General features: G+C 42.4%; 1 protein-coding gene across 3 annotated transcripts; it reads left to right on the top strand.

Moving 5' to 3' along the window:
- The first annotated feature begins 5,818 nt into the window (after positions 1-5,818).
- On the top strand, positions 5,819-23,782 carry PLCXD2 (phosphatidylinositol specific phospholipase C X domain containing 2). Of its 3 annotated transcripts, none has more exons than XM_058859360.1 (4): positions 5,819-5,944; positions 18,454-18,914; positions 20,615-20,856; positions 23,619-23,782. In XM_058859360.1, the coding sequence occupies exons 1-4, from the start codon at positions 5,863-5,865 to the stop codon at positions 23,773-23,775; spliced, it is 942 nt and encodes a 313-aa protein (XP_058715343.1). In that variant the 5' UTR covers positions 5,819-5,862; the 3' UTR covers positions 23,776-23,782. The 3 variants fall into 3 exon arrangements, with proteins under 3 accessions (XP_058715343.1, XP_058715354.1, XP_058715347.1); XM_058859371.1 differs by lacking the exon at positions 23,619-23,782 and adding an exon at positions 23,029-23,227; XM_058859364.1 differs by lacking the exon at positions 5,819-5,944 and adding an exon at positions 13,617-13,688.
- The last annotated feature ends 482 nt before the right edge of the window (positions 23,783-24,264 follow it).

The following is a 24,264-nucleotide window of genomic DNA, read 5'->3' on the forward strand; positions in this document are numbered from 1 at the left end:
GGTCTGCTGTATGTGGTCTTTAATACCTGCATTACACAGCCATAAAAGCAACACACTGGAAAGCTAAGAAGCTATGTGGTTTTATGCACAAGTACTTTTCATCTGCTCCTGAGGAGATGGTGAATGCAGCAGGGTGAGGGGGAAAAATGGCAAAATGAAGGAATTTGTTCTCAGTATTTGTTTGCAGTTGCTAATGTGCCACCTGAAGTCAGTGGTAAGGCCTGGGGATTTCAGTGGAGTGAGTGACCCTTCCCAGCACTCTGTGGTTTGTATTCCTGCCGGTTGTATCCAAGTGGTGCTGGACCCTGCTGGGGGGACCCTTCCTGGGCCAGGAAAGGCTGTCAGCCCCAAGCCCATAGGGTACATGGAGCAGACAGCTGTCCTCAGCCTGTTCCCACCTCTCTGACAACAGCTTTGAGCTTAGAGGATGCCCTGCTCCTGGCAAATCCGACAGCCATCCCATTACCTTTGTGCCTCACTCTGAATCACACATCCTTTTTAAGCAGTATTGCAGCGGCTTCTCTTACAAGGCACCTTTTGGTCCTGTAAATTAATTAAGCGTGGTTTGTTTGTTTAAGAAGCACCCCTATAGTTTGCACGGTGTGCTGCAGTAACTGGAATGCAGGGAGAGGTGTGGCAGTGCCTGGGAGCAGGGAGCAGGCTGTGGGAGAGCACAGGCTCCCTGGCCATCCCAGTGCCAGACTCTCTAGATAGAAGTGGCTGATAATAGGCTTTACCACTTGGGATTTCCTGGGATGGCTGTTTCACACATCTTAATACAGACGCAGGGAGTTTTCTCTTTCCAGGAATGTTCTTTGCCTTGCAGCTGTGTTGAAAGCTTTGAGAAGTGCTCCAGCTTCATTTCAGTGTCTGTGTTTGCTTTGCAAAGCTGTGCACAGAAGTTATACCTTTTATATAGGGTATTGGTTTCTTTGCATGGTCTTTGCTGGATTTAAAGCCATCACGTGTTAGAAGTGGCAAACATTAGAAAGATCTGTGTACACTTTGACTCCAGGAGAAGCAGGATACAAAGGAGAAATTTTGTTTTATTTATTGTTTATGTTAGTAAGCAATTCTGACTCTGCAGTTAACTTTTGAGCAACAAACCAATGGAAAGCTCCTAAAAAGCTCCATATGGGGATAATGACTGCTTAATCCCGTATAAGGAGATTTTAATAGAAATAATATTAAATCATATTACATTTGAAATTATTCCTTCAGGACAAGACAAAGCTCAGGGAAGTCCCCAGTAAAGATTATTTGATTTCAGGGACTATCTGATTATGTCTTTAAAATTCCTCTTCCATCTGTTTTCTAGTTTATGATGTTTCATTTTTTTACTTTCAAAGTCTCCAGTACCAGTTTAAAACTTTAAATTAGTTGAAAAATAATGTATCTGTTTGCCCCTTGGTTCCTTTCCAAATGGGATGACTTCCAGATTGATTCTGGCATCCTGCACAGCCTGAAAAATCCTCGTGTGGTGTAACCAAAGAATTCAATAGCTTGCTATTGTCAAACACCGGGCTCGCAGATGCCAGAGCTTGGTTTACAGCAAACAAAGGGGGAGAGAGAAGCAGACAATATATTGACAGAACTGACACTGAGGCTGTGAGGGGTGGGCAGAAAAGGGAGGGGAGGTCAATATTACACAGGGTATATGGTATGATAGAAATCTAAGTATTTGCAATGGGCTTAGGAAGCCCAGAAACTGCTGTGATAGTAACAGTGGTTTTCTGACTTGATGGAAAATGAACACCACTACTTGTGGTGCACTTGAAAGAAGTGGCGTTTTAAATGCAGTGATGTCTGCAGAGCTCTGTGATTGAGTGTGTCTGATGGTTTGAAATGTTAAGTAATTCCATTGCAGTCAGGGTAAAAATGGTAATGAACAGCTTGGAAGAGTCTGAGTGTACTTACATGAAATGTTGAGCAATTAGCTTCTCTCTCCACAGATGAATCCTGCAGTTTCCTTCTCATCAGCAGCAAAGTGACCTTTCAAATACACGGAAGACACAGAAGCCAGTTCCAAAAACTTGCTTGATCTCTTGCCTGCTGATAAAGTGCATTGTAAGGATTTGGGATTTACATTGCACTGACTTTGGGCTTTTCAGACTTTGGGCTGAAGATTTTTAAACATTAACAGAAAGCTTTCTAACAGTGGGAATGTAGCCTGTTTAAGAATGGGACGTGTTATCAGCATATTCAATGTGGTAAGGAGAAGGAGGCTAAGCTCCCTGTAGCACCTGATACTATCAGCTTCTTTTCAGTTCCTTTAAAAGTTCATTGTTCCAGATTTATATTCTGTACATGGCAGTCCACATGTTAAAATTAAAATAAACCACATTTGTGTGTTTGGAATTAGCTAACAGTGAAAACCATATGGCTCTTGGTGCTTAAATAGCATCAGCCTGATCTGCACAGCTTATCTTTTTACAATGCATTTGAAACAGGAGGGTTAGGAGGATGGCAATGGGATTTGAGCTGTTAGATTGTCTGGGCTGCCTGTGACATTGGCTTGTGCTCTGCACCCAGGCAAAAGGGAATAGCTGTGCTCTCAGTAAATCCACCTAAGGCATAAACGTGACTATATAATCTGTGGGGAAAAATTGATAGTAAAGTTTTAGTCAGGCTATCCTCATTGTGATATCCACATATTTGATTCATATGTGAGTGCTCCAGGAACATGGAAAAAATACAACAACTGCTGATACAGAATTTAAAAATATTAATAATATGATGTTTTCCCTGTCTGCTTAGGCATTCATTTTTGCAGCCACTTAAACACTTGCTTGAAGTGGAGCATTTGAATGGTCTCAAGTGACAAGACCCTACATAATTTGTGAGTTTAGTCTGTGGAAAATAAAATTGTATTATTAATACCATTTATTCCCTCTGGCTATCTCAATTAATGATCATGATTGCAAGGCTTGGTACTGATTACAGAAGAAAATTACAAAGTATTGTGTAGATGGAAAGAGGTTGAGGTTTTGTGGAGGCAACAGATAATTTAATTCTCTTCTTTCTTAGAAAAAGAAGGATTTTTTGGACCACAAGAAAGTTTTGCTAGTGGTTACTGCTGGCAAGTGTCTGTGCATCACATCTGAAGCTCACAGCTGAAGTCTTCCCTCACAATGCTAAATGGATGCATGCCCTCCTTCCCTTACCATTCTGGTTGCAAGCTGGTGGTGTTCCATGCAGTCTAAATGTCCTTTGCAGGCTGGAGATCTAGACACCATCTTAACCACAAGAGCCAGGGCGTGCTCATCCTGCACATCATAGCCCAGGGGAGCTGGAACTACCTGTGCACAAGGGAAAAAGTCACTGCACTGTGGTAGCATGGAAGCACCCCGATGCTGTCACATTCCCCAGTACCATGAAAGAGTGATGGCAAATGCTCAGAGGCTTTGGGGAGCCTGTGAAGGGAGAAGTTTTGAGATTCTTCCTGCTCCAACTGTAGCCCCCTCTGTTCTACCTGATCTGAGGGAAGAAGACTGCTAAGACCTGCTGTCATGGTAGATGTGATTAGATTCCTTCCATGTCAGAGCACACCCTGGTGTTCCTCTTCAGACTCTGTTGCCTGTCATACACATTCCATCTTTATGTCCTTTGAGAGATGTGAAGTGCAGGATGGGGCCTGGCAAGGACACCCAGCAGTATTGTTTCAATAGTCAGCCTTAGTTTTGCTTCTAGAATTCAGTGTTTACAGTTTCCCTGCCCAAAGCCACAAAGATGTCCCTGGGAACATACCAGCCTCTGTGAAGTGGCTACCCCTGAACTGCAAGGCTTTCTCATCCTGGAAGACTACACTTGGCAAGCTGTTTGGCAGCTGCATTCAAGGTGTTCTTTTCCTGGACAGCCACAAGCTGAAAAGGGAGGAGCATGAGAGAGTGAATAACATATAGTAGAACAGGTATTTAAAGGAGATAAGCTTGCAGGGGTAGGGACTGTTTGGAGCCATAACAACATAACATAACATAACATAACATAACATAACATAACATAACATAACATAACATAACATAACATAACATAACATAACATAACATAACATAACATAACAACATAACATAACACAACATAACCACTCTCTTCATTGAAGATATAAATTTATTTAGAAGAGAAAATGCTCATGATCTCGTACACATGGCTTTGAAGAGCATGCCCTGCTGTCTCCTACATCGGGACAAGTGTGGTCTTAATGGGAAGGGGGAGCAGGGCTGCAGAACAATGGAATGCATGTCAAACCTACCCTCCATGTTCTTCCTTGAGTATGAGTGTCTTGTGAAAATTTATAATACAAATTATAATTTATATTTATAATACAAATTGCACTGGGTTTAAGGTTCTTCAGTATCAAAGATCTAAAAGCAAAATGTCTTTGTTGGCTGCCTTGAGAAGGAAAATGCTGACTCATAGGAGGAGATAGATTCTGGTTGCATTTTATGAAAATACATAGTTAATGTGTATTTACAAATACATTAAGTTTATGTATACTTTAAATATACAGTTCCATCAGCAGTTTCACTGTATATCAATTAAAGCATTCTGTGAATAATGTGCAAACTGTAATATACCAAATGTTAAATACCTGCTTAATTAAAAAATACTTCAGACAAAAAAATACTACAGACAAAACAGAGGAGTTCCAAAATACATATCTTTGATATTTTGTATTCAGTCTTCAGTAATTTGACAGTGAAAAAGGATCTTTCAGAATTATATTTGTGGGTTGTTTTTGGTTTTTTCACTTATATGTGATGGAGTAGGTCTCAGTGTTGTATACCTGGTCATCTCTATATCCTATGGGAAGAGTATGGAAATAGTATGTTTGTACATATTTTTAAGGAGCAGTTAAGAGAACTTGCTCGCAAAGCATTATCATTCAAAGACACATAATAATGCAAGGGAGGAAAAGTGTATCTCAGAGAGTAAATTTTATGTGTCATGGCAAATTCAGAAATTATTTTGGAGAAAATTCTTTCCCCAACAACCAAATGCAGTGAAAGGTCAAGAGTGAGGCCCAAGTGTGTCGGGGAAAGGGAATTGTGGAAGAGCAGGTGGTGGGGGATTGAGCCTGTGCTATCTTGGTCCTTAAACCTTCTGCTGCCGTGTTGGCTTTTGCCAGGGACAGCGTGTAAATCTCTCCAGATAATACACTTAACTCACCAGCCAGTATCATACAGCAAGGTGCTGGCCCTCTGTCGGGGCTAATTTCTCTGGTTCTCCGGCAGAGGGAAGGGACACATTTTAGGGGCCCGGTGTCTGATGTGGAGCGGCTGAGGGAGCTGGGCCTGTTTGTCTGGAGAAGCCTGAGGGGAGCTCGCCAATGCCGATCAGCTTCTGAAGGGGGAGCGTCAACAGGATGGACCAGGCTCTGCTCGGTCGTGCTCAGCAATGGGACAAGAGGCCATGGGCAGAAACTCAGCCCCAAGAAGTTCCACCTGAACACGGGGAAGAACTTCTTTCCCGTGCAGTGACCGGGCACTGGAACAGATTACGCACACATGGTGCAGAGTCTCCCGCACCGCAGGCATACCAGACCCGTCTGGACGCAGTTCTGTGCCGTGTGTCCCGGGCTGCCCCTGCGGGAGGGGGGCGGTGGGAGCAGTGCCCCTCAGGGCCCCGCAGTGCCCCCGCAGTGCTCCCATGGCCGCCCCATCCCGCCGGGGCTCCCCGGGCGCCGCAATCCCAGCCCACCGGCCCCACCGGGGCGCGGGGCCGGCGGCGGGGAGGCGGCCAATGGTGAGCCGCCGTGCCCCGTGACGTCACCCCGGTTACATAAGGGCGGCGGGTGGCGGCGCTCCCCGGCCGTCCGGGCCCGGCCGCCCGCCCGCCGTGAGGGAGTGCAGGCGGGCCGGGGCCATGGCCGACGGCAACGCCGACTGGATGGGCTCGCTGCCGCCCGCGCTGCGCTCCCTGCCGCTCTCCAACCTCGCCATCCCGGGTAGGGCGGCGGGACGGGGTGTGCGGGGCCGGGGCTGCCCGGGGCCGGGGCTGCCCGGGCGGTGGTGGGGGAGTCGCTTCGGCCGCGGCGTCGCGTTCCCCGTAATAAAGCGCTGGGTAGAGGCTGGGGCAGGTGCCGGTGCTGAGAGGAGCCCTGACCATCGCAGCAGAGAGCGGAGGGCTTAATCTCCTGCAAATATCGCTGTGAGACTCCAACCATTGACCTGCTGCTTTCACTGCCTGTAGAAAAGGGAGCTGTGACCGCTGGCGGCCCTCCTGAGCCTTTGCAGGTACTTTAAGTAAGGCTGAAGTCGGGTAGGGAGAAAGGCTCGGTTGACCCAACAGCTGGAGGCTTATCAAATGGAAGGTCTGCCATTATCAAATGGGGCTCTGAGCAACCTGCTCGCTTGAGAAGTGTTCCTGCTCGTGTCAGGGGGCTTGGAACTACGTGATCTTCAGGCTTCCTCCCAACCCAGACCATTGTATGGTATGTATTTTATAGCCTGGTTTGCAATAAACTTATACATGACGAAAACAACAGATGCTCTGACATTTACTTAGGCTGATTTTCCATCTGTAAAGGGCAAAAAATGCTCTTCCTTGTAAATGTCCATAGAGAAGATTTATGGGGTGGTTACTGTAGTTCCTTCCGATGCTGGATGTTACACTCCGGTACAGGCTTGGTTTTAATTTTAATGCTTTAGCTCGTCACTAGCACTTTGGATAGGTGATCTAGCATATATACAGTCCCAAGCTGTGCTTGGGGAGGTTCTGGATGGGCATTAGGAGGAGTTTCTTTGTAGAAAGGGTGTTTAGACATTGGATGGGGCTGCCCAGGGAGGTTGTGGAGTCACTGTCCCTGGAGGTCTTTACGGAAAGACTGAATGTAGTGTTCAGGGCCACAGTCCAGCTGGCAAGGTGGTGGTAGGGCTTAGGTTGTGCTCTGTGATCTCAGCAGTTTTCCAATCTGATTGATTCTGAGTCTATATGGCGGACATTCAGAGATACTTCTGTAGAAACAGAGTAACTTTGTGTCAGAGAGAATTTAGCTGCTTCTCTACATGCTCAAATGCCCTTGAAGCATGTTGAGAAAGGTTTGTGCACCTCTTATGCACCGACTGTTGTGTTACCTGAATCAGAACAGTTAAAATGCCAGACTTCTATCAAAAATGGTGCCCTTTCCTATCCTGACAGTAGCAAAAACATTTTATGTGACCCTGTTCTATTGAACAGGGAAGTGAGACAGAAAGGAAATTCAATGTTCATATAAAATTCAAATGCCAGCAGACTTTGAAACTTCTGGCAAAGACAGGCTTCTCTGTTTTAGTGAACTAATAAATCAACTTCTAGTAGCCACTTAAAAACTGAAAGCATGCAGAATGTTACAATTTAGATTGCATTGGCTGCAGTGCTGCTGTCACTTTGAAACATCATGCAATCAGTGTTGCAGCAGAGAAACCAAGTAAATGAGTGGTTGTTTCAGTAATGCCATGGTGCTTTTAAAATAGTCAATGATTTTTTATTTTTTTTTAAAATGCTTGCAGTATATGTTTTTTTGTGATCAAGGCTGGTATATCTCCCCACCACTTTCCCGTGTATACCTCATGCGACCTGCAAGCAGGAAAAAGATATTTGGGGTAGATTTTTGTCATTTTTTATTACTATTTGCTGAAGTGGGGTTTTGGCGTTGTGCTTGACAGAGCAACCTTTTTGAGAGCTGGGGGGGAATGGGTTTTGAGAGCCAGCAGGATGTGTCCTGGCAGTGTGCAATACAAATTACAGTTGAGGAATCTTTGTAGATGCTGAACAGCAATGGAGACCAGTGTTACCTTCGAAAGAGAGATGGAAGGTCAAATGAGAAGTGTTTTTGTCTGTGCTTAATCCCTGTGTGTGCATATGACAGGAGTGGCCTGCTTTTGTCCATCTCACGATACATTTGTTTTCTCCCCTGGAATGATGGATTCAATTGGTTTTGATTTGTGGAGTTTATTTCCCCCCACACTCCTCGTCATCCTTTGTACATAGGAACAGAGAGAGAGCTCCAGGGGTGGAAACCTTAAAACTTTTTTTAACTTGAAATAAATCAGCACTCAAAATCATGAAACTGTTGCTGCTTTATTTTTTTTTGCACTTTGAAGAATTGCAGCATTTAAAGAACAAAATTTTACCTTTTTTTTAAGAAAGTAACAAAATTATGGTACTAGGGGGCTATTTAAAGTGAATTGAAAGCATACACACAAAAGAAACTTCTCAAATTTAATTTATTATGTACTACTGGGAGTGGGAAACTCCCTTGTATATTGCCCAAGATGTCTTCATAGAGTTGTTCTGTTTCGTTTGTTGCAAACCTATTGCTTGCAGATCTGCTTGTTTTCACTGGCTTTAGAAAAGGTAGCTGTGACTTCTGGGGATCCTTTTAAAGCTACATTATTCTACGATTCCATGAGCTATTAAATAATGGTGTGAAACATTTTACTTGATGGTAGAGAAGGTCATTCTTTCCTCAGGCCTTAGAACCAACTGATAGCAAGCAAATAAAGCTGAAGATGGGTATTCACGCGGTATATGGGGTGTTTACATGATTATTTAACTCTGCTCAAAATGAAGAGAGACTTTGAAAAAGTTAAGGCCCTTCTCCAAAGCTTGTGTGTGATCAGTTCCCACATTTGGGCTTTTCTGTTACTTCTGTTGGGAGAAACTCTAGCCAAAATGCTAAACCAGTATAGTCATATGCAGGGAAAAGAAATGAGGTTTCCTGTACAATGTCATGAGCAGAGGGATCTTTTGCAATGAAAAATTGCCAAATATCAAGTAACTAAAACGTCATCAGCTTTACAAGCATGCAATATAGTCAACAAAAATAACCACTCTCAACAAGTGGTAGTGACCTTGTGTGAAAGTCTAGAGGGTTTTCTCTTAATTATATTCCAGTAATCCTCTTTGTATGTGGGTTTAAAAATGAACCCTTAAACATTTTGATTGTGGACATGACCCTTGGCAGGGTATTGTATAGTGCTTGTTTAATTTCAAGCTGGTTTACATTAAAGAATTTTACAAAATCACAATGTGACACTTATCACTTTCCTTGGTCTGCATCTTGGTCCAGATCTGCATCTGCTACTTTTTTATTTCTCCATGTAGAAATAGAACACAGAAATCTGGGGTGCTCTCACTGATAAGCTTTCAAAGTAAATCAGCTGTTTAAAGAATTAGCTGCAGTGCCTAGTTGTTCCATGCTTGTACTTGCATCCTAATAGTTGATAGGACCATGGTATGTGCAGTTAGTACTGTTCCGTTTGAAATGCTGCAGAAAGTTTTAGAAAGGCAAGTATCTTGATTACCTTGGTGCTAGAGTCTGAAGTCTCTGCATCTGAAGGTATGGCACCATTTTCCTGTTTCATCAAACTTTTACATGACTGCTTGTATTAGAACAAGTGAAACACTTATTTTCAGTCTCCACTGTGTGAGGTCATAAGCTCATGCCTTTTGGTTTGAGATAGTAAGGTAGTCTAGCAGATGTTCACTGCCAACTATCAGTGTTTGTTTGAGTGTTTCATTAGTCCAGCCTCCAAGGTGCTGGATGGATGTCATGAGGAGAAGAGCAGGCAGTTGTTTTCCTTTGGATCTTGGTAATCGTACATTTACTTATCCTGTCTGGACTATTCCAGCTTTAAATATGTAAGAGCCACGATGTAGCAGGTATACTTGGAGTTTTGGATCAATCTGTATGCCTTGACTGGTTCCCAGTTCTGGTCAGGATAGCTAGCTGTGAGTTTTTCCATGCTACTGATTTTCTTTCCTTGTCTTCTGGAGAGAGCATACAATGGCTTAGGTAGGGATCCACTTCTGCTTGCAGGAGAACCCCAGAGGAGTTACAGGTGCCCTTCCATAAATAACATAAGGTAATCAAAAGTGTCTTCTGTCCCCTGCCTTTTTTTCTCTCCCCCTCCAAATACAAATGAGTGTGTTCCCCAAGCTAACCTGGTGGGAAGGTTTTTGTGGTGATGATGGTTTAGAGGGTTTTTTTTGTTTGTTTTTTTTTTAAAGTGGTTCTTGTCAGAAAAGCTGCTTGCAACAACTGCTCAACAGAGTTGGGCAAGGCCCAGGGTGGGTGCTGGACTTTGTGGATGTCCCCAGGGAACACAAAGGGTAACCTGGCGTGTCATGGTGCTGCAGAAGTGGACAGGAAAGAACAACAGGTGGAATGACTGTATGTGGAAAAAATGGGTGATTGTTTTCTTTCACATAGTTTGGCTGAAACAAAGGCTATTAATAAAACCTAACCTCAGTTGGGGAACAATTAATTTGAATCTGAACTAAGTTGTTTGATAGAAGTCACTGAAGAAGAGAGCTAAAGATGGAAAATCTGGGAAAAGTAAAAATGTTTTACTTAAGCACTTTGAAATGTGATACTTAAAAAAAAAAAAATCCCCAATGGTTTTCTCCTAGGGTGTAAGATTTCTTTTATAAAATTTTAAGTAAAGATGTTTGTGTTGTATTGTGTTGGTATATCTAAGGCTGATTTGAAACAGTAAGGAACCTTTTGCCACCAGAAGTCAATTTTTCAGCCGCTGGTACTCCTAGAGCCAAATGTTACACTCAGCAGAGTGCTCTGCTGCTGTGGAACATGCAGGCAGGGCAGGCTGCCTTTCCAAGGAGAGGTGGGGCAGCTTTCCACCTGTGGTTTCTGATGGTGTGCAGGGCCTCCTCTGTCATCTTCTAGTGATCCCAGCTGGTAGTTCTTGCTTCCTCAGAATGCATGTGGAAGGCTGGCCAGAATCTCATTTCCAAGTCAGGCAGAGCATTGGGAATGTGGAGCCATACCTGTCAGCATCGGGTTGGACAACTGCTGAGGGTTTTCCTGTGGGATGATGGGTTGTAGGTAGCCAGAGCTGACAGAAAAAAATGGGGTTCACAGTTCCAGAAACATTTTTTTTTTTTAACAGAGAAAATCATATTGACCTGAATATAGGCAGAACAAGACCATATTGGAGACTCAGAACAGTTGGTGTCTTCAATTTGACTGTTCACCGATCCCCAAGGAGAGATGTCCTTGCTTTTCTAAAATAGTAAATCTTTGCTGTTCCTAACTATAGCATAGTCAAGCTGCCTAATTGCCCTCTATGAAACACTCTTGACTTTCCAGACAACTTTTTAATGTAATAACTTTCCATAGTTTGTTCATGGTAGTGTCATTATGACTAGCCCAAAACTTGCCACAGTACAGTGTGCCACTGTATTTGATTGTAACAGCAACTCTCAAATATTTTTTAGAGGCTAAACTATTGAGACTATTCAGAGGTTAAACTATTTGGACTGTTACACTGATGAGAATATTTGATGGAAGTTGTTCCACTATTCCTAAGTAACCAATATTCCTTTTGTATGTTGCTCTGTGAGGAACTGGTCTAGCAGGCACTGGGTCTGTGTTGGAGTTCCCCTGAAAAGCCAGTCTTAGGGCTTCTCTTTTTAAAAAACATCTGTCATCTGTTTAGCCAAAACCAAATTACTCTTGAAATGCTGCAAAATTTTCTTCAGACAGGATACAAAGGTCCTAATCTATTTTTTTTAATCTGGAAAAATTTTCTTCCAGTTACTTGTTAAAATGTGTACCCTAGAGAGGGACTTAAGTCTGTCTGGTAAATGACTCTGGTAAAATGTCTTCAACTTGACTGTCCGCTGATCTCCAAGGAGAGATGTAAATGGTAAATGAGTGCAGAACATACCGAAGTTTTTACTTCAAATAGAGAAAACTAGTCATAATGTTGATATAAATGGCTATTGCTCTTGTTCCATGTTGTGAAATGAAATTTGTTTGCCTGCTTTTCCAGCAAAGATGCTAAAAGAGGGAAAAGCACCATGTAATAAAAATTCCTCTAGAGCCTTCTCAGAAGAGAATGAAACCTTGGTCCACTCAAGTTATGAATGGTCACAAAAGAGGAGTTAGGACTCTAAGCTGAAAGGGTTTTTTCTTTTTAGGCATATGGATCCAGTCAGGCTTTGAAATGGTAGAGATGTGGTGTGTCTTTCTTGCATTCCCACTGCAGACAGCTGAGATTGTTGATAAATGGGAATTCATTGCTAAATGACCTTAAACTTCAATGGCAATAACTCCAACCAGTGCCAAAAGGATTTCTTCTGGCTGGAAAGAAAAGCAGACTACTCTGTGACATTGTGTTTGACAGTTTTAGGTTGTGTTTAAGCTCTTGCATCCCATTGCACTGTATGAAAGGGGCAGTGGGGAAAATCAGGGTAGTTCTTGGATAGAGGGAGTTTTCCTAAGAGGATTTGGTCTGTACTAGGATTTGTCTTTCTTAATGGAAGTGCATTAAGAATATCTAAAGGATTACTATAGGTTTCTTAAAATATACTCATCTCTATAGTTTTAGATAACTGATTATCAATAGGATGTTTCTTATTTCTGCCTTTTATCTCCTTTTGCTGGACAAGTTAGTATGAACTATTTGATTTGCTTTTCATTTGTGATGAACTTTAAGATGTTAATCTTCTAATAAGAAAATCTGGATTGTTAATGACCTGAATCCTGAGGACTTCTAGTCTTTGAGAGGCACTTTTGCTCATTCCGTTTTCCCCTCAGTTTTGGCACACATTGGACATCTGGTTTAAAAGAACATTAGTGGGATAGCTTTGACGCTCTAGCACTTAGATCCTGTTTTTTTGGAACTTGATTACTGTTCTTCTGCCTGTCTTGGCTGTGTAATGCTTGCTGTGCTGTGTCATGTGCAGTGGTTTGTAATGTGTGGGGAATGTACTTTGTCTAGTGAGCAATGCTTGTGCTAAGAAGTTTAGCGTCACTAGAGCTGGGGTGATTCTTTGGTCATAGGTGACCCTGTAATGCATTTAAGGGATGAGTATGTTTTTTTGACCTTTCTTCTTAGCTTCATGTTATGTTAAACATCTGTTTCTTGCAATCTTTGTCCTATTAGTATTCTGTTCATGTGAAGATCAATCCAACTTAGTCAGATCTGTTTAAGCTTACTGACAGCACACTTGTCTGCCCTTGTGCTTTCATGCATTGCTTCTTGATTGGCCAGATGTATGCGGAAAGTGTCTTGAGCTGCTGCTTCTGACTAGTCCACAGCCTAGCAATAAGCTAGGAGACATGCTTGTATCCAAAAAAACCCATTAGTTTTTGTCTTGGTTTGGAGTGATTGGCAGTGCACAGGTAATGTTCTATGTTAGAAAATCTCTGTGCTTTGCATGCTGTATAGTCATATGTTTAGTGTTCCATGAAGGTAAATTTACAAGGGCTTGGTGACATGATGCTAATCCTTGTCTCTCTGCTGCAACTGTATTTGCAGGAAGTATTATGTGGAAACAAAAGATAATACCAAATGAATCATAGAGAATAGAGAATCATAGAATATGCTGAGCTGGAATGGATCCACAGGATCAAGTCCAGCTGCTGGCCCTGCATAGGACACCCTCAAGAATCGCACCCTGTGCCTGAGACCATTGTCCAAACACTCCTTGAACTTGGACAGGCTTGGTACTGTGACCACTTCCCTATTCCAGTGTTTAGCAACGATAGGGGTGAAGAACTTTCTCCCAAGATCCAGTGTAAGCCTGCTGACTCAGCTTTGTGCTGTTTCCTCGAGTCCTGTCACTGGTCATGAGAGTGAAGAGCTATAGCTGGTATTTGTTGACAGTGGAGGCTTGATAATATTCTGTTGATGACTGTCATTTGTTTCAGCTCCACCATGGGTTACTTTGACTATCTATGAGTAAGTAGCATGGCAGATAATTACACTGGGAAGTTAGATTTTACTGCAGATGTGAGGATAAAAGGCTGCTGTCTAACAATTAGTACAAGGGCTTCAACAAAAGTCATCCTGAACACTGAAATACAATCTGTTTAACATAAGAATTAAATTGAAAAGTGAGCTGTTTAACATACAATTAACTTGAGGCATTAGTATAAGCAGAAAAAAAAAAAAAGGTATTTAAAGATATGAATGAAATTCAATCCACAGTTGCAATTACTGGGATAAAATTATGAGGTCGATGCGTAATTTCAAGTCTTGACATCTGGAAGATACCTATATAATGTTATTCTAACTATAACACAGTGATAGTTAAATATCTGGACATTTTATGGTATGTGACTTCTTTCCTCGAAGCTGGCAATCTTTGTCAGATGAAAGAAATGAAACTGAAATAAAGCTGCCAGTTGATTAGCAGTCACCTAATTTTTGTCTTTGAATGTGCAGTCTCTTTTATGATTAAATTTAATGCTTGGTGCTTCCTGCTGCACATCTTTACCCAGTTGGAAGCAATTGGCAAATCACCATCTCTTCCTGTAGTATCTCCTGTGCCTGACTTGGTTTTGGGAAGGGCTGAGCACCAGATTGATGCCATGTCACTAGAGCAGCTCAGTAAGGTTTGCAGTCTGAACACTAATCTGGTCTCATCTACAGTAAGTCCGTGTCCTTCACGTGCAGGAACATGTTTTTGAGGCGGTTCAGGCTGGGGTTCTGGCCTCTCCTTACTTAAAGGACAATGAAGACAAAATTACTTGGTTTTTCTCTGCCTTTTGACTTATCAGTGGGTGAGGTGGAGGTTATAAATACCTAGTCTTGTTAGTTGCTTTGTCCACAATCAACAGGTTTAAGGAATAGCTTTACTGAATAGGGTGTTATTTATATTTAAGTTGTGAATTATCGTGTGAAACGTCTTGCTTCAATAATTCTTGAGGTTGTTTTTTTCCCCAAGAGAAGTACTCAGCTTAATTTGAGAAAATGCTCATTATTTGTGTGGTGGGGAGCAACAGATGGTGAAGGATTTTTTACAGATGGAGAAGACTTTACAGTGTATGTTGCTATGAGAGTTTTGTGGTTCTTGCTCTGTCCAGGAACTGCCAGGCTTGCTGCTGTCACTGCGCAGTGTCCAAGTACCTTCACACATCCTTGTGTTAAATGTGAATTGAGAATCTGCTTAGCAGCTCCTACACTGACCTCCTGAAAAAATGGGGCTGGTCTGCTCCATTCTTGCGGTGTAGGCTTTGCCCTTTGCCTCTGAAGTTTTACAGATTTGGGTTGGTTTAGGTTATGCTTTTTCAGAAAGAAATCATGCTGTATCACATGTATCAGCAACCAGCTTGGCTCCTGATGTAGCAACAGAATGGCAAGACTTTTTATGAGTTTAGGGAGAGAGCAAAGGAGAGCAGGGATTATTTTGACATCATGATGCAATCAGCTTAGCATGTACTTAACATCACAGCTAAGCTATATTAAATGGCAGTGCCTGAGCTGGTAGTGTATCACAGTGATCTTAAATTAAAGAAGAGCCTGGTGGATGATGTGAGTCTTTACCTTGCTGTTACCCCACAGCCTCACAAGTATCCAGTGCTGTTGCTGCAGGGTTTCAGTTAGGGTTTTTTTATTCTTAGCAGAGTCAAACTATTGTGGGTCTAGGTTTGGCCTAGATATTGGTGACTGGCCTTTTTAAATGACCACTGAAGACCTAATTGAAATCTGCTGTCTTTCCAGACTCAGTGTTGATCACAGAATGATCGACAGAATTGGTGATGCTCCACTGCCCTCCTTAGAAGGTGATGTGCTACCAAGAGTGAAAAGGCGAATATATTTTGCAAATGCTCCAACTCATGTTCTGCTTGGTTATATCTAGGTTTACTTGTTGACTTCAGTGTAGGAGGGAAGCTCCATTTCTTAGGCTTTTAGCAGAGCCATGGGGCAGGAGTTAATAGGATCTTCTCTAACTATAGAAGCATGTCACACGTAGTTCAGTTGGCTGTTAAGGAGTGCAGTTTTTAAATTATGTATTGAAAAAGTTGCAATGTGCTGACCTGTTTGGGGGTTTTTTGGTATTGCTTTCTAGTGCTAGGCTCTAAATAGAATTTGGTTTATGATAGTGCAGGGAGAAAATTTGCTCTTTGTATCTTAAAAGTGCCTTGTAAATGACAAACTACAAAGGAAAGAGTTTTGTAGCTGTAAAGTGAATGATCAGAATTAGGAAAACAAGTTGTTTTTTGGTTCAGATTTACTTAGACATTTCTGAGGTGACAACAATATATTAGTGGCCATATAAAATTCTCATTCCTTTGTAAGTCAGATTTATCAGTCTGAGGGAGCATAATGGTGCAAGTGATTCCTATAGGTCTCAAGGATGCTGCACTGTCAGTTAAAATGAAAATATTTCTTATGTCATTAATTTGATGTTAAGCCATCTTCTACAGTGACCTAAACAGAAGAAAAAATAAAAATTGATGGAATTAAGAGCTAGGAAAAAACCAAACAAAAAACACAACCAGATGAAAGATTTTTGTGCAGAGTGATTAATTCCAAGGTAGAAGGCAAGCCCCTTGTGATTAAAGTCTACTTTGCAAATACTGTAGAAGCTTGAATGACTCATTCTGCTGTTCAGGGAGGTAGATGAAGCTCAAATATATGTAAACTACAGTTTGAAGCATCATATGGCTTCTGAAATGTCTTCACTAGATGTTTGCTCCTTTTTTGTGGGGTTAGATGTTTGGAGATGGGGAAAAAAAAAATATCTAGATGTCACTCCACAACTGACAGCCTCTGTGTGATGTATTTACCGGGACAGGTACTAAAGCACTGCTTAAGCTGGCATCTTTGGCACTTCACTTCTGTCCAGAACACTGAATGGAAAGCCATTACAGAGACACACTTTTACAAATGCTGTGAGGAATTCATGGAGAGTTGGTCAGAATTAGTTTTAGTGTTCATTTATAAAGCTTGAAAACTTAACTTTCACAATACCTGCTCAGTGGTTTTAAGCTAGTTGAAATCCATGGAAACAGAGTGCATTTAAGGTTATTGAGAAGTGATGTTTAGTTTATGCAGTCTGTTCTTTCATCTGGATTAAAAATGCCAACAAGATAATCCAATTGAGATCATAATCTTGTTTGTAGCTCTGATCTTGCATCACAGGAAATGCATCAGTGTTCAAGTGAGCACTGGTTCACAAATAAAAGGTTTGGATAAAGGAGGCTGTATGAATGCCTCAAAAGGTATCTTGAGGATGAATATGACAAATAGGGATTTTAAAGAGTTGCAGACTGAGGTAGAGGAGGAAATTCAAGAAAAGCATGGTCCTAGAAGCAGGGATGAGCATGTTGGAATGTAAAACACAGGTGCCAGCAGCTTGGTGCCTGGTCACTGTACCCTGTGGCAGCTGGAAAATGAGCTGCTTGGGTGAAGATGCTTTCTCTGCACTTCAGCAAGTGGGTCCGCAGGTTGCAGGTGGGATTTGGCTTAAAGGGCAAACTCTTTGCTCCTGTCCTGAAGACAAAGGGTAGCAAGGGCTGTTTGAGCTCCCCATAGTGTTTTTGCTGGCTGGAGCTTCACAAGGAAGATGAGTGTGGAGCAGCTACAGCTTCTTGGCTAGATTGCTGGTGCCTGGTGGAAGTTATTAGAAACCCCTGGTAAACCCCAGTCTGTGCTGGATCAGCTTCTGACAGTCTTTGCTTTATGCTGTTCTGGTACAGTGCAGACCAAGACACACTGCCTTTTCACTCCTTGTTCTGTTACTGACTTGGCTACGATAGGAATATTTCATTGACTCTGAAACTTTTTTTTTTTTTGGCATTTTGTTACTACTTAGGTTTTTTTCCCAATTTACTACTGAGTTTTCAATTGGAAGTTTTCCTAATAAGTAAAAATTTTGTATTGGAGATGCAGTTTCTCTGCCAAGGTACAGATTGTGTTACAGGAGCTTTTTTGGATGTGCGTTATTTTGGTAGGGACTGGTGATTTTGATTGCTGGTTGTATTTTTTATTTTTTTTTTTGAGATTGCTGTTCACAATGCCTTTGGTCACTCAAAAGCATGCCAGGTAAAAGACGTGTTCATCAAATTGTTTAACAGGAGCTTGGTATCTATCCACACTAACTGTGATGTGTTCAATTGTTCCACCTCCAAGTCCAGCCAGTCATTGCCCACTGGTCAAACTACTAATCATTCATCTGCCATCTCAGGGCTAAAGTGAGATGTGCTGGTGAGGCAGGTGCAGATCCCTCAATCCATTATGTGGATAAAGGTACCTGTTCCAAGATGTTTGGTGTATAAGGTTACAGCTGGATTTACCAGGTAGAAATAAAGTCTCAGATTCTTAAAATTAATCTGGAGTCTAATCCTAAATCAGTCATATGCCAGGCTCTGAGAAAGCTGTGGGGGTTGGTTTGTAGTTTGTAAAGGAAGGAATGAAGGAAGTTTAGAAGGAAGTTTCCCTTTACCACAAATGTTTGTTCTGTGGTGTTCAGAGAGCACTGAAATTCAGAGGTTATGCAAGAAAGCAGTTCAAACTGAAAAGTTTAAGCTTAGCTCTTGTTATACTGTCAGGGCAAAGTAAGGTGTAAAGGATAGTTTGAAAGACTTAATGTGAGCATAATGCTTCTGCACTCCTGTCATACATGTAGGACTTTGTTCAGTTTTCAGAGCACACGGGTATATGTGTTTTGGGATAGTCAGTTTTTCTAAAATTATTTTTTCTTGGCTTTTTTTCCTAGGGTCACATGATTCTTTCAGCTACTGGGTTGATGAGAAATCTCCTGTGGGACCAGACCAAGCAAAAGCCATCAAACGTTTGGCCAGAATTTCCTTGGTTAGAAAGATCATGAAGAAATGGTCAGTGACTCAAAATTTGACTTTCAAAGAGCAGTTGGAAGGTGGGATCCGCTACTTCGATCTTCGTGTATCTTCCAAACCTGGGGAAATAGGACAAGAGATTTACTTCATACATGGCTTGTTTGGCATCAAAGTATGGGATGGGCTGAAGGAGATGAACAGTTTTCTTGAGCAGCACCCCAAGGAAGTAATCTTCTTGGATTTCAATCATTTCTATGCCATGGATGACAGCCATCACCGCTTCTTGATCAACAGGATCCACTCAGCATTTGAATCCAAACTTTGTTGTGTTGAATGTGTAGAATATGTGACATTACTGTACATGTGGGAGAAGAAACACCAGGTAGGGAAAGGATGTTTAATATTTTTCAAACCCAAATTGTTAAGATTTTAAGGAGACAAGCTGGGTGTAGCTCCCACTCACAAGTGTTGGACCAAGGATGCTGCTGATGGTCAAGTTAAAGCCCACAAGGGCCTCATCTACGTAGTGTGCGTATTTTTCTCCCTTTACATGCTGCTGTGTATCCCCTCATCCATGGTGTGGCCAGTCTGTCATGCTCCAAACACATGTGTTAAATAATTTAACTGTAGTGTCCTTGGAGCCTTATGCTCCTCACAAAGGGTTTTCCCTTCTGGGAGGGTGTTGAGATGAAAAACAAGGGATGGGACCACCGTGCTATTTAAGATGATTTATTACTCAAGTAAGCCAGATAAGATACTGGTCTTGAAGGTATGAGATTTGAAGAGGAGCAACAAGTCAGCCATAGCTCAAGGTAGGCATGGGTTTCTTCTTCACACAGCAATATATAACATTTTGGTCCAATAAACAGTTAAAACTTGTTTCTACTTAATAACCCATCACCTTTGCCTAATTCTGCCACACTGCGTCCATCTTTCAGCCAACAAACTGAGAGGTCACGTGCCCACACACACCTCTATTACAGCTTCCAGATCCTTGGCCTACCCTATAAGTCACATTATTACAGCTTAAACATCTCGCTATTTTATCTATTACAATTTCTTACCTGCTTAAGGCATATTCTTACTTAAAATTATAGGAATGTAAGTTTATAATTTTTCACTCAGTGTTTGTGTGTCTTTGTCAGTACATTAACCCAAGCTGCAGATTGAACCCTTCAGCACCTGTGGAAGTTTCTATTTTTCCACTTCTCACAGAAGGGCATGTAGTGCAGACTTCTGTTGGTGAGGGTTTGATTAACTGTTGTCATTGTGGCCAGTGTGGAGCATATAAGCTTTAGCATGACTAAAGGCATGGACTGAATTTCTTACCTCCTCTGCAGCCATCCAGATCTGCAGAAGTGAGGTTAATGCCTCTTCTCTGTGCTAACTGTTCCTCTAGGTACACAAAAACTGAGAACAGAAAAGGGTTTCAGCAGCAGCACATAATCCTTAAACTGGAAATGAGGCTTTGAGGAATCATTCTGAACTGGTGCTATCAATGCTAAGGTTCAAGATGAATCTCTTGTAAATGTGGGTGTTAGTAAAAAGCTCTGTGCTGTAGAGAAGCACCTTACAAGGTATTAACTTTGGATTTGATGGTTTTGCTGACAGCAGGACTGGCTTTGGTTTCTCGTGCAGGAAGTATGAGCACAATGCCAGTATGTCAGTCATGTGCCAATCAGCCCAGCACGCTTTACCCTCTTAGTAGGAGGAGAAGATGGCAAGACTGCTAAAATCCTTAACTTCAAGTACAGATACAGTATTTTCTGGCAGTAAGAAGTTGCAATGCATTTAAGCTGAGTTCTTTAAATGACAGAGGCAACTTGTCATTTTAAACTGATGACTTGTAAAGCCTGAAGCAGTCCTATCCTCAAAGCAGAACAAAATCATCTCCATCTCCTTTGGCAGTAGTGCAACAAATACACTAACACTCATGACTAAAGAGCAACTTCTTTTTGTTTGGTTCTCTTCACTGCTATACTAGCTGCAGCAGTACTATATGAACATAAACTAATGCAGCAGCCTGTTCAAATAAAAATTCAGTAATTAAGTTTTTGTTTTGTTTTTTGTTTGTTCTGTTAGGTTCTTATATTTTACCACCACCCTTTGTATCAGGAATATCCCTTCCTGTGGCCAGGTAATAAAATGCCAGCACCATGGGCTAATACAACTAATGTGCACAAACTGCTACAGTTCCTGGAGACCACACTTGGGGAACGAAGTCGTTACGGGACTTTCCACGTATCTCAAGCAATTCTCACACCTCGAGTGAAAACAATTGCATGGCATCTAATTCGTGGTCTGAAGAACACCCTTGTTCTTAGGTAAGGACTTGTCTTGATTTTCTCAGTTCTTTATTTAGCGTGTCTCATGTTGAAAGAGGCACTGAGCAAGCAAGAAATTAGGAGATGTTTGCTTAGGCTTGCTGAAAGCACGCCGTTTTGCTCAGTACTGTTGTTCATGAGCAATAGTTGCAATCATTAAAAATAAAGAGTTAGTGCAAATAATAAATAATGTGTATAATATATATAATGTGTATAGTATAATATATAAAATAATATAAATAATATGTGTTTAATAAATAATGTGTTTCCTGGTAATTGGAACTTTTTCTGAATGTGATATGATTTTGTAAAATGTAGGATGGATGTGTGGCTTCAAACCAATAATTCATTTCGAACTGGCTGAAGTTGACTTTAGTCAACTTTTAGGGGGGTGAAAAGAGCTTGTGCCACAGAGGAAAATTGCTTATTTCTGGACTTAGTTTTACATTTGTCCATAAAAATGTTTCAGTAACTTCAGTAATGGCCAGAGGTATATGACCATGGGCAGTATTTTACCTTGTATTTTTAAGGGGCAAGGGGATGGTTTTCCAAAAATGAAATTCACCATTTGACTTTTTTTAATACCACTGTATTAAAATTGTACAGTTAATTTTCCAGTGAGTAAGGTCACTGTAAGAGCGTTTTGCTTTGATTAGCACAGAGTGCCAGTGATTTTTAATAGCATTAACAGCATGACCAGGAGAGTTCCATATGATTTATTTTATGGAATTATCAACTTGTAGCTCGTTTGCTAAAAATTACCAGAACTGTAAAAGTCCTCTTGGATATTAGGAAGAAATTCTTTACTGTGAGAGTGGTTAGGCCCTGGTACAGGTTGTCTAGAGAACTTCTGGATGTCCCATTCCCTGGAAGTGTTCAAGGCCACTCTGGGTTGGGCTCTGAGCAGCCTGGTCTAGTGGAAGGTGTGTCCCTGCAAACGGCAGGGGCTGTTGGACTGCGATGATATTTAAGGTCCTTTCCAGCCGAGGCCCTCAGTGATTCTGTGAATAAGAAAATCGGCGGTTCGGTATAAATCGCGGGATTTCCAGTCCCGTTCCTGTTAGGAGGCGTTGGTCTGGCACAAGCCCGCTGGGTCCCGCTGGGTCCCGCTGGGTCCCGCTGGGTCCCGCTGGGTCCCGCTGAGTCCCGGTGAGTCCCGCTGAGTCCCGGTGAGTCCCGCTGAGTCCCGCTGAGTCCCGCTGAGTCCCGGTGAGTCCCGCTGAGTCCCGGTGAGTCCCGCTGAGTCCCGGTGAGTCCCGCTGGGTCCCGGTGAATCCCGCTGGGTCCCGGTGAATCCCGCTGGGTCCCGGTGAGTCCCGCTGCTCTGGGCTGCGCTGTCGGGGCCGCGCTCGGCAGCAGGTGGCGCTGGGGGCCCGCGAGTGCGGGGTCCTGCGGGGCGGCAGCGCCGAGGCGGACGGAGCTCCTGGGCCAAAGCTACCAAAGGATCGCTGCGTTCCGGGGAATGAGCGAGCAGCTCCGTTTCGAGGGATTCCTGGCACAGATCTGTGCTCTAAGCCATTGTGTTAGCGAGAAGCCTGCCTTCAGTTCATCCCTTTCCCTCATCTTTACCACTAGTTTGCAATTAAACCACAAGTTGCAAATAGGTTCTGTTGTTTGCATAAGCATGACTACTAGTGTAGTCATTTGCACAAGCTATAGCCAATATGCAAATCTGTCACACAGTTTTATGTAGATGCCTGCCTTCTTGTAGGAAAATTTTGCCCTCAATTTGAATATTTAAGTGTTCTTGAGCTCTGCTAAAGGAGACTTGCAACAAGTCACACTTACCTGGCTGAAGTCTGTTGCATCCCTTGGCAGTAATTATGCCTTCACTCATAGTTCTTCATATTTTTTTTTAATTGTCCTGATGCAGCAGGAGTGGTGTGTCTTTAAGATTTTTGGGTTTTTTTTTCTCTTCATCATCCTGTTAGCTAATTTGCTAGCCTACCATCTTCTCAAATAATGTATATATGTTACAGCACTAATCTAAACAATGCTAACATAGTCATTTGTGTCAACTGCTGAAAAGCATGGCGTTTCATCTTAGAGTGCAACAAAGCTAGTGCAGACTCCTGACTTGCACTGTGTCCAAGAAATTACTTGACATTTTTCTCATGGCAGAATTTCTAATTTGATTTGACTCAGTTCCTGACACACCTCTCCTTTATCCAGTTACAGTGATGTGTAGCAGGATGTTCAACCCCTATGGAGGTTCATTCTAGGTTTGGATTCCCTGACCCCATTGCTCTGAGTGGGTCTGGAGGCTGGAGAGAGTTTGGGAGAAATGCAGTGTGCTGCCTCCAACAACTTTTTTCCTGCCCACCCTGAGGCAGAGAAGGGCAAGGAAGCATCTTGGGCCAGGTATAACCTTGCTTTGTGTTACACTGGTCTGCTGTGAAATTGAGAGTTTGACATAAGGTGTGCTTGGGTGAAAACAAACCACAGTGGAGAAAGTTGCAGTGCAGTGTTAAATTCTGAAGCTCAGACTGCCCAGTGAATATAGAGGGCTTTTGTATGCCTGCTAGTTTGGATTGTTGACTGACCAGTATACCTGTTTAATAGCCAATGACCAAGTGCTGTGTTAAGCACTCATCAGCCAGTTGAATTTAGGGTGACAGCCAGGCTCTGATCACAAATATGAGATAATATATTTTGTAAACAGCATGTTGTGTTTGAAATTAGAGTATGTATAGAAAAGTGCCTCTTCTTTCTTTTTTTTTTAAATTAATTTATTTTAATTTTCTTTGTTTCAATTTCTTTAGGAACCTGCCCATGATTTTGAATTGGGTGAAAGCACAGAAGCCTGGTGTTATGGGTGTTAACATAATTACATCAGACTTTGTGGAGCTGGTTGACTTTGCTGCTACAGTTATTGCATTGAACGACCTCCTTTTGGAAGACGATGAATCTGCAACTTAAATCCTGATTGCTGTGTCCCACTTGTGCTCCTTAGTGGACATCTTTGAACTATGCTAAATGTTTTACTTGTCAAGTGAAACCTATTGTAATCTCTTTATGAAAAAATGTTTCCTAGAGGAAACGTGGTGAAACATCACATACAGCCAGGTCCTTTCTCCTGGAGTGGTGTGGACCTGAGTGAGCTGAGTGCTGTGTGAGTGCTGCTGTGTCAGTCTGTCTGTCTGTGAGTGCTCTGTCTGGCTGAGCTGTGCACACATCTGCTGCTGACAGGGGCTGGCCTCTGGAGCAGATGTACCCCATTGTGGTGCACATCTCCCTGGTGACGGCGTGCCCAGCGCGCCTGTGTATCCGTCCTGCCCGCTTCCCATGGCCAGGGCTCGCTCCAGGGATTGCTGCTCATCCCATGGCAGCATGGCCATTATTCCTGGGCCACCTCTGGCATAGCTGGGCTCAGCTGGAGGCTGCTGCTCTCTTCATTATGCTGTTTTA

Source organism: Poecile atricapillus, chromosome 1 (assembly GCF_030490865.1).
Source record: "Poecile atricapillus isolate bPoeAtr1 chromosome 1, bPoeAtr1.hap1, whole genome shotgun sequence".
Lineage (NCBI taxonomy): Eukaryota > Metazoa > Chordata > Aves > Passeriformes > Paridae > Poecile > Poecile atricapillus.